General features: G+C 45.3%; 1 protein-coding gene across 2 annotated transcripts; it reads right to left on the reverse strand.

Annotated features, from left to right (window-relative positions):
• Window positions 1–1,723: 1,723 nt before the first annotated feature.
• On the reverse strand, window positions 1,724–17,474 carry polr3d (polymerase (RNA) III (DNA directed) polypeptide D). Of its 2 annotated transcripts, none has more exons than XM_048523230.2 (9): window positions 17,250–17,468; window positions 14,160–14,338; window positions 13,714–13,757; window positions 10,240–10,394; window positions 8,763–8,887; window positions 7,918–8,083; window positions 4,757–5,001; window positions 3,888–4,040; window positions 1,724–3,268 (listed from the first exon to the last, which is right to left on the reverse strand). In XM_048523230.2, exons 2-9 carry the CDS (start codon window positions 14,322–14,324, stop codon window positions 3,149–3,151), a joined length of 1,173 nt encoding a protein of 390 aa, XP_048379187.1. In that variant the 5' UTR covers window positions 14,325–14,338; window positions 17,250–17,468; the 3' UTR covers window positions 1,724–3,148. The 2 variants fall into 2 exon arrangements, with proteins under 2 accessions (XP_048379187.1, XP_048379188.1); XM_048523231.2 differs by lacking the exon at window positions 1,724–3,268 and adding an exon at window positions 3,281–3,692 and having other exon boundaries at window positions 17,250–17,474.
• Between the last annotated feature and the right edge of the window lie 407 nt (window positions 17,475–17,881).

Consider the following 17,881-nt stretch of genomic DNA (forward strand, 5'->3'; position numbering starts at 1 on the left):
TCACTGTTTCACTTTGAAAGGGTGAAAAACTGTGATGCATTGCAAAAGACAGAAGTACAACAAGTACAGTGTAGGAATCGCTAAAATGTGCAAATATCCAATTACAACTTGCCATGTAAATGAGGCATAGAAACAATCTAATTCTCCTCCAATCATACACAGAATATTGAGCTTCGTGTTCCACCAGTGACCAATCCGTTGGAACCAAGAGTCAAATCCATGACTGAAGGAAAAGGAGATCATGGCTCAGAATACATGGCACTTCTAAACATGAGCCAGTTGATGCATCTCCAAAAGCCAGATCACTGCCCAGTTGGCTTCCGCAAAACAATAGATAAGTTAACCAAGGGGATAAGTCATCCTGGCAAACAGCCAAAAAGAAAATCTCATCCTGATTCATCATTAGTGACTGGCTGAGCTTTGATATTAATAGTAAATCCATTCCCAAGTTTCACTCAGGGGCAGCAGTCAGCTTTTTTTTAAAATAAAAAGTGAATCTGAAGCATTTTTGCAAATGAGTTTGTTTCTCACCTTCAAATGGCTGAATGAGCAATTGTAATAGGTTACGCCATTGTGATTTACCACAGGGCTATTTATAAATGATATTTATGGCACAGCTTGATTATCTGTTTCTCAGTATACTTAGCGCAGTTTGATTCTGGACTTTAGGAGGAACAATACGGAGATCATACAGTGGAAACATTTCAAAGGAGACGCAGGGGCATCTGAGGATGTTGGTACACAAATCTTGAAGATGACAGAACAAGGTGATCAAACTTCTGCAAAAGATCTGAATACCCTGACTTTATAACAAGAGACATAGACTATAAACAAATTAACCGTAGCTCATGTCACCGTTCAGCAAGACCATGTCAGATCTGACTGTGGTCTTAAGTCCTTACGTCCACCTTCTCTCCTTCCCCCAACAAAATGAGCCACACTACAAAAGGAAGCTATGTTAAGCATTTATAAACTATTGATTAGACCTCAATTGCTATATTGTGTTTAATTTTAATTACCAGCCTTTAAAAAAATATCAAGGCCTTGAAGTGAATGCAGAGTTTACTTACAAGTGTAAGGGAAAGTTTAACATTTTGAATGAGAGAAACCTTACACTGGCAGCAGAGTCAGTAACCAGAGGATACGCTTCAAATAACTGGCAAAGCAATCATATGGGGAGATTTTTCTTCAAATACATGAAGGCAGAAGGATCAAAAATGCATTTGTTGAAAGGACAATTGAAGCAGATCGATTTTACCTTTTTAAAAGGAATTGTCACATACTTGAAATGACAAAATTTGAAGGGCAAAGGTTTACTCAGAGTCAGTGGAAATTTACAATTTAAAAACATTATCAATCCAGCTAGATCTCCTCAGAGGCAGCAAAAGTACAGTGTGAGCTAATGGTGGCAGCGACTTTCATACATTTACAACTTAATCCCGTGCAAACTTATCAGACAGAGGACAGCACTAAGTTTCTGAGTAAGCACCCACGTTAATCTAGAAACATGAACCTCACTTGCCCCAGTTCGTAGACTGGTTTAGCTCTCCGGAGAAAGACTGTGCATTTGTTGAATGCAGAACAGTTGGTAGAATATGCATTGTACTGAAAATCATTTTCATCTAAAATACTGTTCAGATTCTTGATCCTGTTATAACTTTCCAACCCTGATAACAAGCAGATTGTGGTTCCATACAGTAAGAAACAGAAAACCAAGTTCAACTCCATCTTAAAAAGAAATGAGAAGTTTATTTCCAATCCAAGATCCAAAAATACTCATCCAAACATAGCACAGCAGTGGAAGAGTTGCAATATGATTTTCCAAACTTGTTGTGATTTTAACATCCATTAAGTCAAGAACGAGGTTAACATAGCCTTAACCAGTTCCAATCCTGAGCTGTCCAAATCAATATTAACATTCAGACTCACTATACACTGGTCAAATAGATCACTGATTTAAGTGATCATCTTACAAAGGGCAGACGTTAAGCTCTGTGCTGTCAGTTTCCTCCTATACTGTAACATTGCTCAGCACAAGCCTTTTCAAGAGTGCAAGAGAGAGTGAAAATGTGCAAAGATCCTCTGGCCAGTCATACATTTAAGATGCAATTTTAAAGTATTAGGATTTCAGGACAATTTGTGTTATGAGAAACCATTAGAACTGTGAAAAGCACCCAGCAGCACAATTAAAAATTATGCTTTGTCTCTGAGTTACACAAAACATTGATAGAGTTTTGAGGGATGCAATTCTGACACTAAAAATGGGTGTCAGTCTAACCATGACTTATGAAAGCTATAGGTAAACCATAAAGCACTACTAAACTATTGTGGTTAATAGTGCCATGCCCTAGTAAACTTAAGGAAAAGATATTCTAAGAGGTCCCACAAATTATAGGATTTCTTTGGCTGAAACCACATCATAAAACATCATCTAAGTCACCGAGACAACAATGCCAAACTAAAATAATTTAGCAGGAAAGCTGACATAGCACAGCAGAGTGCTGTTACAGTGTGAGACACAATCTAAAATCTTCATTCCCACCCAAACCAGGACATCTCCTAACTTGCAATACGTGGAGTGTCGAATGTTTTTGATGCTGATCTTGTTACCTGACCAAAGTCCAGCAAGCAAGAAGAATCAAATGGAACATTAACTTTCTGTTCCTGACAGCATGGATTCAAACTAGAACGAAGTCTGAATGTGAACTCTCAAGAGTTCAAACTCTTGGATCACAACTGTGCAAAGATTCCACCAGCTCTCAAAGACTGACCTCGGGTCAGCAAGGCTGATGGCCCTGGATCTCACTGCCTTTTATTCTGAAAATATTGCTGATTCGTGTACAACTGTTCCCACAGTTCAGTATTGCTTCCACGATCGTCTCTCAAAATGATTTGTGGACATTACCTTGCTGACTGCCAGCAATTAATAGAGAAGCCAGACCAGATATATCCTCATTATGACATATACACAGCCATAAAGAGAAAGTCTCATTCCAGTTTCCCTTGAGAACTGGCTGCTCATTTCTCTGCAAAGCCGTCCTGCATTCCCCAGCTCAGGGAATGCAAGAGCAGCTCACCCTGCCACCTGCTTCTGTCTTGGTGTTGCAGGTGCTGTGCTGCCTATTGACATGTACATCTCAAATTCCAGCTAATGCCTCTGCTCAAGGAGAGATTCAAAGTCAGGGGAACAGACTAACTTGTGTTTCACATGTCCCAGCACCGTCATTTCACCAGTCCGGTTCTCTCCGAATCCAATAGAAACCAGCTCCTTAGAGAAGGACAACAACAGAAATTAAGTAAGTGGAATGATCAAGATGGAAGTTTCATAGCTGTTTGCAAGGTAGGGAGCTAAGACTAGGGCTAGGGCATGGGCAAGGGCACAGAGACCTTCACAATGTCCCGTCTCAAAGCAATTCACAGCTGACACATTTGCACTTGTAATAACTCCACTGCTCCTTCTCAAAGCATACCATGATAGCTTTCACATCCATCTGCAACGGCAGAAGGGTCCTCTGTCTAATGGCACATTTGAAAGGCAGCACCTCCAACTGTGCAGCTCTTCCTCCTTGCTACGCAGGAGAGTCATCCTAGATTACATGCTCCAGCATTTCTGGTGTGAACCGACCGGCTTAATCTCAGTCTGCTGCTAGGGAGAAGGAATGGATTTTGAAGTGGGGACCCAGTCTTCAAAGCTTTAATGAGAGGAAATGATTCGTTTTGTAACAAACTGAGTCCCACAACCATGACAGTATCTCCAAATTAATGACATGAGCCCCAGCAAAACAAAATGCCTAAGCTAAACACCCAAGTTAGGGGACTCCTCTCAGGGAAAAATAAAAAGCTTACAGTAAACCGCTTCCCTACTTAGGAAAATGTGTATAAAATACCTGGAGAAATGAACAGGTTGTGCCCATGGTGACATCCAGGATGACCTGTCCCAGTACAAGCTGCACTCTCCCCGACTTTCTGATCAGCAACTTTCCAATCTGACCTTCAGTTAAATCCATCAGCGAGCAGGAATTCTCAGCTTGTTTCAGTTCCTGAAGGACACACATACACACCGATTCGTTACAGAGCTGTTCAATTTAACTGTACTGCATAGGCCAAAAGTAGCATCCAGTGCTCCTGGCACATTAGATTACAGTTTGTGTTTCTATTCCGGGAATAATAGACAGGGAATAAACTAACTGGATTGCAAAATGCTGGAAACAGCCTTTAAAATGTGTCTTATTTCCCAAGTTCATCTTTTATATAAATTTGCCTGTAACTCATTCCCAGGCATCGATAATTCCACATATAAAACCTCGCGAACTGGTCAATTATATTTTAATGTGTAACTCACTACTGAGTTTCTCTTATTCTATATATGAGCCACACAAACTCCTTGATTAGATTCCATTCTGTAACTTATTCCCAGATGTTATTTAAACATAAATCATCTGAATTCTTCAATTATATTTCAGCCTACAGTAACACAGTCTTGCATATCTGTTACTTTAAGTAAAAACTTGCCAAACCTCGATTAGGTTCCAGTCTGTATCTCACCCCTGGTTGATGTTATTCTATGTATAAACCACGTGAATTCCTCAATTAAATTCCATTCTGTAAGTCACCCTGCTTATCCCAGCACTTGATGCTTTTTATCACAAAACAGAAGCGCAACAGGTATTTTTCCAATTCACAAAAACATAGGTGCAGTTTTGGAAATAGCTGGAGATCGACGAGTAGCCCTAGCTGGATGTTCCCCAGTACAGACCTGAGCCTTCTCTTGCTTGAGCTGCATAGCCTGGCCATCGTCAGCCTGAACCTCAGCTTTTACAGGTTTCTCATCGCGAGTGGGAGCCTGGCCAGGCAGTGTGTCAGGTAGCTGCAGAAACAGAAGTTCGTCATCTTTACGCACACTAAGCTCTTGAAGCAGCTCAGACACCGAAACCTCCTTCTGCACAGCCTGGGTCATCTTCGACATCTGCATTTCTTTGGCAACTCCAGGTTCATCCTTAACTGAAAACAGAGCAATGATTCTAAGTGATTATACACTGTAGATTTTATAAACCACAGGCAGTATATTGAAAGATTGGAAAAAGATAATTTCATCTGGCTTTTTAACACTCCCCTCTCAAATGGAGCCAACTACTCTTCAACAGCTCATGCAAGTGAGTGAGTTTGTACTTGAATATTGCTGGATTACACCACCATGTAGCACTCTTGCCTTAATCAGAGTTTTGGGGTTCAATTTCCGCTCTAGGACTTGAGCACATTATCTACGTTGACAAAGGCCATGCAGTACTCAGGTGCATTGTCAGAAGAGCTGTCTTTCAAGAAGAGACAACAAACAGTCTGCCCTCTCAGCTGGCCATTAAACATCTCTCAGTCTTATTCAAAGAAAGGCAGGGAAGTTCTCAGTGGTCTCCTAACCGTGACTGAGCAACAACACTTGGACAGTATTTCCCACACAACACTGATGAAATTACGGTGATGCAGGGGTTAATGTTGAACCTACTGCATAATCCACCCTAGAAGTATTCCTCAAAATGAAGATTCAGATAGTAAAACCATGACAAAGTAAGAACAGACAAATGCCAATGAGGAAGTGTTGCCAATGCTGTAGCAATAACCAGTTCCCTTGGTGCTAAATTCAGATGCTTTCATATGGACATGTCAGCTACAACATTTCATAATGGAACAAACTGGATCTTAAAGAAGTGAGCCGAAACTACCTTGGTCTGAAATTTCTACCTCAGTTAACCATATACAATTTATTACCGACAAAAAAAGCACATTTTGTACAAACTTTTTGTCTTGCATTCAGCAGAACAATTCATAAGAACACATTTCAAAGAGGGTGTGGTGGGGTTTTGGCAGGGCAGGGAGGGAGTGAGAAAACATTCACACTATGACAGAAGTGCACTGATTACTTACCAAGTGAACACCAGCTGGTACAGGCATTATCATGGGGAATGCAGCATCTAATGATGATTGACAGCTAACAGGTTTTGTTTAAATTTTAAACCAGGCAGGTTGACTGATTAGTCAGGGTGTCGTCCTGAGAAATGAACCAGGAACTGGTTGTCACCTGTGTTGTGGAGTTGAAAGGGTGCAGTATATGTACATGTTCTTTCTAACTGCAACAAAAAAGGTCTGCATATTAATACATGCAGCTTCCATGTTTCTGTAAATGTCATTCTGCAAAGCGGACTGACAATCTTGGTTGTCAGTTCAGTTTAATCCTTTGCGTACTCAGGATTATACAGCATATATTGCCCAAATGCAGAATCGCACCTGATATTGGCAGACTTTGTTGAAAACATTTAAGTACGGGCTGGCTGGATGCAGTCTGTACTTTATTAATAGAGTCACATAGTCACATAGCACATAAACAGACCCTCCATGCCAACCATAATCCCAAACTCAACTAGTCCCACCTGACAGCTCCTGGTCCATATCCCCCCCAAACCTTTACTCTTCCTGTACTTATGCCTTGGGGGCGTACAGCTTATATAGCTAGCGTCACAACAACATTGAAACTCATATACCACATTACTTCTTTGTGATATGTAGAATTTCTTTTGGGCTTTACAACAGGATTTATAATAACAGTGCAGAGCTGGAGGAGCACAGCAGGCCAGGCAGCATCAGAAGAGCAGGAAAGGAGGACGTTTCGAGTCAGGACCCTTCTTCAGAAATGAAGAAGAGTCCCGTTCCTAAATGTCAACTTCCCTGATCTCTGATGCTGCCTGGCCTGCTGTGCTCCTTCAGCTCCACATTGTTATCTCTGACTCCAGCATCGGCAGTTCTTGCTGTCTCTGAGCATTTATAATAATGTCTTTTTCTTAGCAACACAAGTTTGTACTACAGAACAATATATTACATACTTAACAAAACATGACCTTTTTTTAAAAAAAATCACACAGTTTAGCACTCAAGGTCATGATGCTGGGACTAAGAGTCCAATTAACTCCTAACTGAGCTAGCCAGGCAAAGTTCTAGTCTGCACAGGCAGATAATGGTCTGTTCCATGAAGGCAGGCTATAATTGATATATTCATTGTTATATATTTTCTCTTTGCATTTTCTTCTTTGACTTTGTCATTGATTTGCTATCCTCATCACCATTTGAGGAATATAACGTTCATAGAACAAGGTTTTAAATCTCACCAATGCGCTTTAGTCAACTGGAAAGGCATCGGGAACAGTGACCCATTCTCGAGGTGATAAATCCAGATGGCTTTGAATGGACGTGTCAACTACAACATTTCATATTGGAACAAATTGGATCTTAAAGAACTGGCTCCAACTGCCTTGTCTGAAATTTTTAGCTATAGTGCAGGCTAAGTGCCAGTTCTGAGAAAGGGTCACCAGACCTGAAACGTTAACTCTGATCGCTTCTTCACAGATGCTCCCAGACCTGCTGAGCTTTTCCAGCAACTTCTGTCTTTCTAAGTGCCACACACTACTGTCCCCGATTCTTTTCCTGTCATCAGTAGGAGTTCGATCTAGCCACTAAAATCACCCATATAGATTATGCGGTCATCGTCACACTGTTATTAGTAGAGCCTTGTTGGGCATTAAGTGGCAGCTGTGATTCCCAAATTATGACAGTAACCACACTTCAAAAGCGCTTCACTGGCTGTAAACACATTTGGATGTTTCTGATGTTGGGAGAAGTACCTTATAAGTGCAAGTAATTCCTTTGACATGTGGGAGGTACCCATCACAATTGAATCTACCTGCAATCACTCGGTGTCCCGATGCTGCGGGACTCTACAGGTGCACAAATTCTGATAATAAAACTTTTTAACAACTCATTCCCTGCCTTTCCATTCTGAATGATTCCTCCCTGTCTACCATCATCATTAAATTGCTATAACCCCACTGCCTCACATTCTCCACAACCTTGACAGTGTGTTGTCACACTCACCTTTCACAGAGGAGATATCCAGCTCCATCTTCTCTTCCTTGGCCAGCACGGCAGGTTTCATCCCCTCATCCTCCACTTCCTCCTTGAACAGCCAGCCTGACTGTGCCAGTGGCAGCTGGACGGGCATGTTTCGGGCATCGTTTTTTAGACCAGGATCATCAATGAACTACACACAAAGAAACATACTCGATGGATGGGTAACACAAGACAGAAGTTAATGACTACATGAAGGCTCTGAGAGAAAAGAAATGCAGAACGTAAGGGAGTGAATAGTCAGAGTCTCTGTCTTAGCTCTAGGCTAATATTGGCTTCATATGAAATGCCATTGAAACTAGTCTGGCCCAAGTTCCCAAGTCTGCTTTATCTGTTCTAAAGTCAGTCGTGGCCCCAGTGTCCAACCCAAGAATAATCGTTATTTCGACATAACTCTGTCCCTTCTGACAGGCACCAGTTCTCCTCATGGTATGGAGTCTCTTGTCTAAGCACGAGACTTGATAGCAACTGTAAGGAAGGTATTCTACAAACAGGGCACAAGAGGCGAACTTAACACTGATCTTCGATTGATGTCTCCATATGCTATGAAGTACCAGCCATGACCCCCTCAATTACTCACTGCCACCTTCTTTATTTAAATGGTAAAAGGCCTACTGTGATCGAAGAGATTAGTTAACTTTACTCAGTCCCAGAACCAATCATAGGCTTCCTGATTTTCATTCACATCGAGACACTCATTCTTCTTGAATTAACCTCTTTTCTCAACTCAACCATGTCTGTCATCAGTGTCCAAGCCCCAAATCTAGGGCACTGGGAAACAATGTAAGTGCTCCCCCTAAGCCACTACTTACATCATCACGGTCCAGCATTCGGAGAATCTGTTTGGTTTCCTCTTCTGACTCACGCTTTTCTTTCTTTATATTAATAATTGGGGATGTTCCAAACTCCTTCATATCCACGGAGGAATCCCAACCAGCTGTGAAGAAAAATGGAGATGTATCAAGATAAATAAATGAAATATATAAAAATAGTTAGCAGGTCATTACAAGGAACAGCACAACAACTGGGCAATTGCTAATTATGAACAAACTGACCTGGTTAACACGCTGTCATAATTTAGAACGTACTTAGCACTTGTATTGTTTGTTGGAGGATGGCTTGGTTGGTGAGCTCCGTTTAGTTCTAAATTATTAAATGATGGTCATTAACTGTTTCTAGCTGCCCTAAATCAGTGGAACAAACGCAAAGCCCCAGGTGTCATTTTCCTTCAACGTTCTGTCCCTCTCCTTTCCACTGCAGTTTTGGATAGAGGCATGGACACATGCTTCCTTTCTACATCGTGGAGGCCAACTCAAAGTCACAATTTGGAACAGGATCTCTTAGAAGACTAAAGGAAGAGAAAAGAGGTAAGAGTGACAAAGGAAAGCCAATGCTCAGCACCACTGAGTGGGAAGGCAACACTTACGTGTGCTGTTACACTGAGCATGAGTGACAGGGAGGAGGAGCAGGATCACAGCTTAGGCATCCAAGAATGGAAGCGAATTAAGCCGATAGCCAACTGCTGCCTACTAGCAGCGCCAGTCTCGCCTAGCACCAGGCATTTGGAAAAGCCGACGTAGCCTTTTGGCTGCACAGGCATCCAAAAAGATAAATCAAACCATACATGAAAACAAAACTGAATTAGATGCCCTGCCTCAGAGTAAGCTCACCAAGTCATTCATGAGATACTTGCAACTTTCAGTGAGGCCCGACAATCCGTAGGAGTCTGCACGTAACAGGTTCTATCTACAAGGGTTGCTCAATTTGATGCCAGTGTCTTTGAATTCCATAATGCCAGATCTAGGGCACCCCTGTGTGAACCTGACTTAAACAGATCAGAGCAAACAGCCACTCTCTGTACTGAAATGCAGTGCAACCACAGCATTCTGCAGTGCCAAAGTACACGACATGAAGGATTTGGATATTGTACATGAAGAGAAGTCATTTCCGGTGGTTGAAGGGTCAATAACCAGACGGCACCTTAAAGGTGACAGCAATGAACCAGGAGACACATAACAACATCATCTCATGAAAGAACCAGTTAAGTTTTTGGAAGATCCAGCAGGAAGCCGAAGAGAGAATTAGATTAAATATTTAAAATGTGACAAATCTACAGAGACATGGAGAAAAAACAAGGGATACCAACTGACTTGACTGCTCTTTAGAAGAGCTAGTGCCCACTCAACAGGCCAAATTGCCTCACTTCCTGTTATGCACAATTCTAGGAATATAAACTGGAAGAAGCAAGAGAATGTAAAACTTGATAATGGTTTCATTCCAGTGTCTCACCTTTTTTCTTCCTCATTTCAGCAGGTCCCTGCTCAAAGATAGAGTGGGATTGAATTGTTTCGGGTCTGCCTCTTCCCCTGCCCCGCGCCTCCCTCTGGCGATCCTTGTCTCGTTCTTTCTTCTCTTTCCTCTGAGAGGCATTGTCCTCCTTTGGTCTGCAAGTAAAGTAAATTTGAGGGTAAAGACATCAAGTGATGCAAATGAGTGCCGTGAAACTCAAAACCAAGAGCATGTTTTTCACGTGAAAGGAGATTAACATCAGCGAGTAGGTTGACAAGACATTACTGACTACCTTCAGCAGCCTGCAGATCTGGGTGGTGCACATGCTAGTCTTTCATGTGATACCAACACATGGAGCAGAGGAATTAATAGCAGGAAATCCAGAAACTGTAAAGTAAAATCATGCAACACTCGCCAGACTTGATCTGACACAACCTCGTCCAATCATTAATTTCATGCTTCCAAACACGCATGGACCCATTTATAGTACATTGAAAAATTCTGAAATTAACATGCTCTGAATCTTAGATTTCATCCACCCACACCATTCTCACATCCAGTGGCAGTCCTGTCCCCTGCCAGTATTTAACCCAGTACTAGCCAGCTCCAAGGGGTCTCTCCATGCTTGACTCAGGAACACGACCACTGGGTTGTTTACGCTCCCTGTGGACATAGCAGCAAATCTGTCACTGCATTGTGCCAAAACAGAAGTTAATCTACTGACTGAATTGCAGACACTTAATGCGTATGCATTCACTTTAGAAAATATTGTTGAGGCTGGCTTAGGCACGGCTTTGAGTTTAATATTCAACAGTTAATTTGAGTCGAGTTTTGTAATGATCAAGCTAGCAAGGTATTCATATTATATTTGGTTAGTTGCAGTCAACATACACATTATCTTTCAAGTGAGAATGGCCACATGGTTTTAATACTGTTTCCATTTTGGAACAAGTATGTATATTTAAGTTCATACATTCTACAGTAATGTGGTGTGGTCTAATAAGATTTGTTGTAAATATGCAATGTATTTTCCCCAATAAATATGCAGTGATTTTCTTTTGTTAACTTGGTCCCAGGCAACAGCAGTTATTGCGTCATATTAGTAAAGGGTTCTTTTCGATATAACGTATTGATGGGATTTGAAACCCCCCCAGAATATTTAGATCAATTAGACCTTGAGGATGACATTACTCATTATGATGTTACATGACACATCCTTCAAGCAGGTGTCCCTATCTCAGTGGAGATCTATATAAACTCAACAAACAGGGAAAAATGAGGATCCCACAATTTACTGACATTTTCGGGAATCAGTCACGAGATAGAAGAAAGTGATATCGTTAAGCAGACCATCGCACTTAACAAACCAACCAGGAATTGGCACACATTGTTAATTCAAACCAAGATCAATTTTGTGCAGTTCATGTGTTGGCAAGTTTACTAGGATTGTGCCACAGATCATGTAGCATCTTAGCAAGGGTCATGTACAGGAGTAGTGGCTAGTAAAGGTTAACAATCATTAATTTTTAACAATCCAGAACATCACAGTCAGACTAGACAGAAAGACTTTCGTCAACAGGAGATGGGCCTGGTCAGCCTGAAGTCAGATGCCCTGCGTTCCAACACAGACAGACTTATTTCAGTGAAGTGTTTGATAAGGTTCCCCATGGGAGGCAATTGCAGAAAATTTGGAGGCATGGGATTGAGGGTGGTTTAGCTGTTTGGATCAGAAATTGGCTAGCTGGAAGAAGACAGAGGGTGGTGGTTGATGGGAAATGTTCATCCTGGAGTTCAGTTACCAGTGGTGAACAGCAACGATCTGTGTTGGGGCTACTGCTGTTTGTCATTTTTATAAATGACCCGGTTGAGGGCGTAAAAGGCTGGGTTAGGAAATTTGCGGAGTTGTAAAGTTGGTGGCGCTGTAGATATTGCACAACAATGTTAGAGGTTACAGAGGACATAGATAAGTTGCAGAGCTGGGCTGAGAGGTGGCAAATGGAGTTTAATACGGAACAGTGTGAGGTGATTCACTTTGGAAGGAGTAACAGCAATACAGTGTACTGGGCTAATGGTAAGATTCTTGGTAGTGTGGACAAGCAGAGAGATCTCAGTGTCCATGCGCATAGATCCCTAAAAGTTGCCACCCAGGTTGACAGAGTTGTTAATAAGGAGTACGGTGTGTTAGGTTTTATTGGTAGAGGGATTGAGTTTCGGAGGTCATTCTGCAGCCTGTACAACACTTTAGTGCGGCCGAAGTTGGAGTATTGTGTACAGTTCTGGTCGCCACATTATAGGAAGGATGTGGAAGCATTGGAAAGGGTGCAGAGGAGATTTGCCAGGATGTTGCCTGGTATGGAGGGAAGGTCTTATGAGGAAAGACTGAGGGACTTGCGGCTGTTTTCGTTAGAGAGAAGGTGGTTAAGGGGCGACTTAATAGAGACGTACAAGATGATCAGAGGATTAGATAGAGCGAGCCTTTTTCCTCGGATGGTGATGGCTAACACGAGGGGACATAGCTTTAAATTGAGAGGCGATAGATATAGGACAGATGTCAGAGGTAGATTCTTTACTCAGAGTAGTAAGGGCATGGAATGCACTGCCTGCAACAGTAGTAGACTCGACAACTTTAAGGGCATTTAAACGGTCGTTGGATAAACATATGGATGATAGTGGAATCGTGTACATTAGATGGGCTTCAGATTGGTTTCACAGGTCAGCACAACATCAAGGGCCAAAGGGCCTGTACTGTGCTGTAAGTTTCTATATTCTATGACTGACTGAACCATTGCTTTAATTAAGTATCTTTATTTTGTATTTGTTGTGACTATTCTATGAAACATGTGAAACAAATCATACACAGAGTGGTCTCGAATCTAATGAGAACTGAAGGCTCTGTTAGATTGCTGCTTTTTCAATTCAGTCTTATTGCAATAACACCCAATTGTGAGATTTCACTCAAAGTTGTGCATTCCAAACTTACAAGTAGATCTAGGAATGTACAAGATGTTCTCAGGTCTGCTTGCACAGGTACAGTCAATGCCTAATTTTGTTTTCTCACTAAGGAACCTGATCTGCACCATGTTCTGATTTTAAATATACATTACCTTCAACTCATTTCAAAAAGTGGAAATGGATCTTTCAGAGAAAGTAACATTGACAATAAATGATGGGAGACTGTCACAGTTTCTGCAGAGTAAAGCAATCACTAGTCCAACAGGCAAGTCAAGCATACCAGAGGTACCCAGCTCCTCCTAGTGGATATTTTTGCCTTACAATCTGATAAGCTTTTAGCCTCTGATGAGTGACTTGGCAGACAGCATGTATTCGGCAAATGGAGGCCATGTGCATTGACCCACAGTTCTGCACTTGTTTCCCTAGCTCTTGTGGATAACTTGCCAGATGAAGCATCTTAATTACCACTCAAATTAATTTAAAATCTATGTCACAAATTGCCTGGAGCAAACATATACTCACTCTTCCTTAACCTTCCTGGTGATGATGTTGGGAGTGAATGTTTTCTGCAAAAGAGGACATCATAATGAAACAGTGCTGACAACACAATCCATGTTACAATTTACATGCTGTGATCACTGCAGTGACACTCCGAGTCAGCAGTACACCTACTACCATTCCCCTGCTTTCTCTCCATAACCCTGCACATTCTTTGCTTTTAGAGCACTCTCTTTTGAAAGCCTGAATGGCTTCACACTCTCAGGCACATTCCTGATCCTAATCACTCACTACATAAAAACGTTTAATCCTCCCATGGCCTTGGCTGGTTTTGCCACTTCTCTTGCATCTGAGCACTTCAATTCCTAACCTACCAACAATGGGAACTGTTTCGCACACACGGCCCTCGCCGCACCCCTCCCACCCCATCTACTTTGTCCAGATTCTGAAAATCTCCAAATGGTACTGACCTTTTTCATCCCTCCCAGTGTTAGGTCCCGTGAGCGGATGGAGGGCAGGCGGCCTGGGGTAACGGTGGCAGAGCTCCGTCGACCTGGCAGGCCCCTAGCTACTGTTACAGCGGGCCTGATGGTGCTGGGATGGCCAGCACCTCCACTGGGGCCTTGCTCAGACATCGCTGCTTCGCAATCTGCACGACAAAGAACAAATTAGTACCGCGGCAAAAACTGTGCCAGTTGGGGAACAGAGGAGATCTCACAAAACCAGAGCCTTAGAACCTCATCTGAGGGCATACCTGTACAGGAGAATCTCCAAGCTTTACCATAACCGTGGGCATATGTATTATCACAAATTTGGCAACCTCTGCAGAGGTTGCTCCAAGCTGGTCAAAGAACCAAAATGCTGCTGTGATGAATACAGCCAGGATCAAGCTTCTGCCATGGACATCATAAAACAGCAGATCAAAAGCCACTGTGGAATACAGAGTGGCTCACAGAAACACTGCATTTGGCCCATCAAATCGATGCCAACTCTTTGCAGAAGCACAAAGTGATGTAACGCAAGCAGCCAGGAACAGAGTGCTACAAGAAGCAGACTGTGGTGCTGCCATTCTGAGGCAAATATTTTCAATCGACATATTCAGGGGATTGCCTTTTTCTTACATCTGCTGAGACTCCAGCTTCCAACAGCAAGGCAATAGCTGCCATGTAGCTTCAGCCAGTCTTTCAGTTGTGCTGTCTCACTGAATCTTACAGTACACAGCTCCAAACAACTTTTGTTTTGTTTACTTGATTCAATATTTTGAGACACTTGGGGTAAACATTTATACACAACACTCGAGAAACTGAACCCGTCTAAGACAAAGCATCCGACTGGATTTACACCCCAACCACAATCAAAAACTAGGGACGACCTTGGCAGAACTAAAAGGGGAGGGAGGTAAAATTAGGCTCGGATGTAAATGTTTTGCGTAGCTGGATGCTTTCCAACATCAAAGAGGATTTCGTGATAAGACCAGTCTTTGTGAAGCTTCAACTCCCCAGCCCCTCCAAATGGTCTTCCCCATCCCAATTTCCGCCATCCCCCAACACTCCTAACAACTGTCCCCTCCCTCCTCCTTTCCACCCAACATCCTATAGCTCCCCTTAACTTCCCTTCCCCACCTCTTCCCCAGCTGCTTTCTCTCCTCTCACTACTCCTTCCTAAACCCCTTCCTTTCCCTCCCCAATCCGTCCTTCCTTCCCTGTCTCCCCCTTCCCCCACCTCCTCTTCCCTTCCGCCCTCCCACAGTCCCCCATCTCTCCTTGCTCCCCAGCTCCCCTCCAGCCAATCCCCCTCCCTGCATCTCCACTGCCCTGCCAATATCCCCTCCCACCTGCCCCTTGCCAACCTTTCCCCCTCCCCCTCCCCCTTCCCATCCTTACCCACCTCCCCCTTCCCCAGCACCTCCCTCTTCCCCCATCCTACCCCTTGCCCCCTTCCCAACCTTACCCCCCTCCCACTTCCCCAGCTCCTCCCTCTTTCTCCGTTCTCCCCGCTTGCCCCTTTCCCCTCACCCCCCTCCTCCTCTGCCCCCCGCTTGCCCCCTCCCACTTGCCCAGCCCCTCCCTCTTCCCCCCACTTGCCCCCTCCCACTTCCCCAGCTCCTCCCTCTTCCCCCCACTTGCCCCCTCCCACTTCCCCAGCTCCTCCCTCTTCCCCCACTTGCCCCCTCCCACTTCCCCAGCTCCTCCCTCTTACCCCTGCTTGCCTCCTCCCACTTCCCCAGCTCCTCCCTCTTCCCCCTGCTTGCCTCCTCCCACTTACCCAGCTCCTCCCTCTTCCCCCCGCTTGCCCCGCTCCTCCCTCTTCCCCCCGCTTGCCCCCTCCCACTTCCCCGCTCCTCCCTCTTCCCCCCACTTGCCCCCTCCCACTTGCCCCCTCCCACTTCCCCAGCTCCTCCCTCTTCCCCCCGCTTGCCCCCTCCCACTTCCCCGCTCCTCCCTCTTCCCCCACTTGCCCCCTCCCACTTCCCCCCTCCCACTTACCCAGCTCCTCCCTCTTCCCCCCGCTTGCCCCCTCCCACTTCCTCCCACTTCCCCGCTCCTCCCTCTTCCCCCACTTGCCCCCTCCCACTTCCCCCCTCCCACTTACCCAGCTCCTCCCTCTTCCCCCGCTTGCCCCCTCCCACTTACCCAGCTCCTCCCTCTTCCCCCCCGCTTGCCCCCTCCCACTTACCCAGCTCCTCCCTCTTCCCCCCACTTGCCCCCACCCACTTCCCCAGCCCCTCCCTCTTCCCCCCGCTTGCCCCCTCCCACTTCCCCAGCTCCTCCCTCTTCCCCCCGCTTGCCCCCACCCACTTCCCCAGCCCCTCCCTCTTCCCCCCGCTTGCCCCCACCCACTTCCCCAGCCCCTCCCTCTTCCCCAGCCCCTCCCTCTTTCCCCCGCTTGCCCCCTCCCACTTCCCCAGCCCCTCCCTCTTTCCCCCGCTTGCCCCCCCCACTTCCCCAGCCCCTCCCTCTTTCCCCCGCTTGCCCCCCCTACTTCCCCAGCCCCTCCCTCTTTCCCCCGCTTGCCCCCCCCACTTCCCCAGCCCCACCCTCTTTCCCCCGCTTGCCCCCCCCACTTCCCCAGCCCCTCCCTCTTTCCCCCGCTTGCCCCCTCCCACTTCCCCAGCTCCTCTTTCTTCCCCCATTTGCCCCCTTCCCCACCTCCTCCCCTCCCCAACCTTACCCCCCCACTTCCCCAGCTCCTCCCACTTCCCCGTTCTCCCCAGTTGCCCCTCCCCCTCTCCTCCGACTTCCCAACCTCGCCACCCCCCACTTCCCAACCTCGCCCCCCCAGCTCCTCCCTCTTCCCTGTCCTCACCTCACCCCCCTCCTCCCTTTCTCCTTTCCCCGCTCCTCCTCTTCCCCCGTTCTTCCCCTCCCCAACCTTGCCCCTCTCCCATTTTCCCAGCTCCTACCCCTCGTCCCCTACCCTTAGGCACTCTCAGGCCTTACAGCTTCCTGGATCACTGGGCAGCAATTATCTGATGAAGGGTCTAGGCCCGAAACGTCAGCCTTCCTGCTCCTGAGATGCTGCTTGGCCTCCTGTGCTCATCCAGCTTCTCACTTTGTTACCTGATGAAGGCCTGTAATCCTCGAACCTGGCAGCACGGCCGCGAGCCCACACTGCTCTCGAGTTCTCCCCAAAGGCCGATTACCGCCTCTTTACTCTTGTTTCTTTTTCCCGTCTCGGTCCTCCAGCCGTTTCACGTCCGAGCGAGGCCGCTGTGAGCCGCCATGTTTGTACGGGGCAAATCCAGCTCTCCGCCTGCGCCCTAGGGGGTCAGGTGGCCGGCATTTTGCCCCGCAACAAGATGGCGCCTGGCAGCGGGGCGGCGCTGAAGGCAATGTTGCCGGTTCGTTCGGTGGGAAAGTGAAGAAACTGAATGAAAATTGTAGCTCTGCATTGATCTTGTTGCAAAGGAGCTCCAACGGAAAGCGAGTGACAATAGGGAGTATTACTGGGTAAAAATATGTAGCATCCATTGGAAGTGCGTCAACAGTTTTGTTTTGGGGCTCAGCTGTCAGCATTCCACTGATCTGATGCCATTTTCATGTAATGCATCAGTAGTAAATGTGTACAGAACCCCTAGAGCAGCTTGATTTTATAAATACAGAAATTAGGCACTAAAATTAAAACAAAGGACTGCGGACGCTGGAGATCTGATTTTTTAAAAAGTGGGGAACAAGTTGAGTTAACGTGTCGA

The sequence above is a fragment of the Stegostoma tigrinum genome, chromosome 40 (genome assembly GCF_030684315.1).
Source record: "Stegostoma tigrinum isolate sSteTig4 chromosome 40, sSteTig4.hap1, whole genome shotgun sequence".
NCBI lineage: Eukaryota > Metazoa > Chordata > Chondrichthyes > Orectolobiformes > Stegostomatidae > Stegostoma > Stegostoma tigrinum.

What these genes read in the sequence shown, in the direction of transcription:
- polr3d (XM_048523230.2), bottom strand. Translation starts at nt 14,324, where the DNA reads ATGTCTGAGCAAGGCCCCAGTGGAGGTGCTGGCCATCCCAGCACCATC. An exon ending in CACTGGGAGGGATGAAAAAG is followed by an intron (nt 13,758 to 14,159) that starts GTCAGTACCATT and finishes CCTCTTTTGCAG; the next exon opens with AAAACATTCACTCCCAACAT. An exon ending in CAACCTGTTCATTTCTCCAG is followed by an intron (nt 3,269 to 3,887) that starts GTATTTTATACA and finishes TCCTTCTCTAAG; the next exon opens with GAGCTGGTTTCTATTGGATT.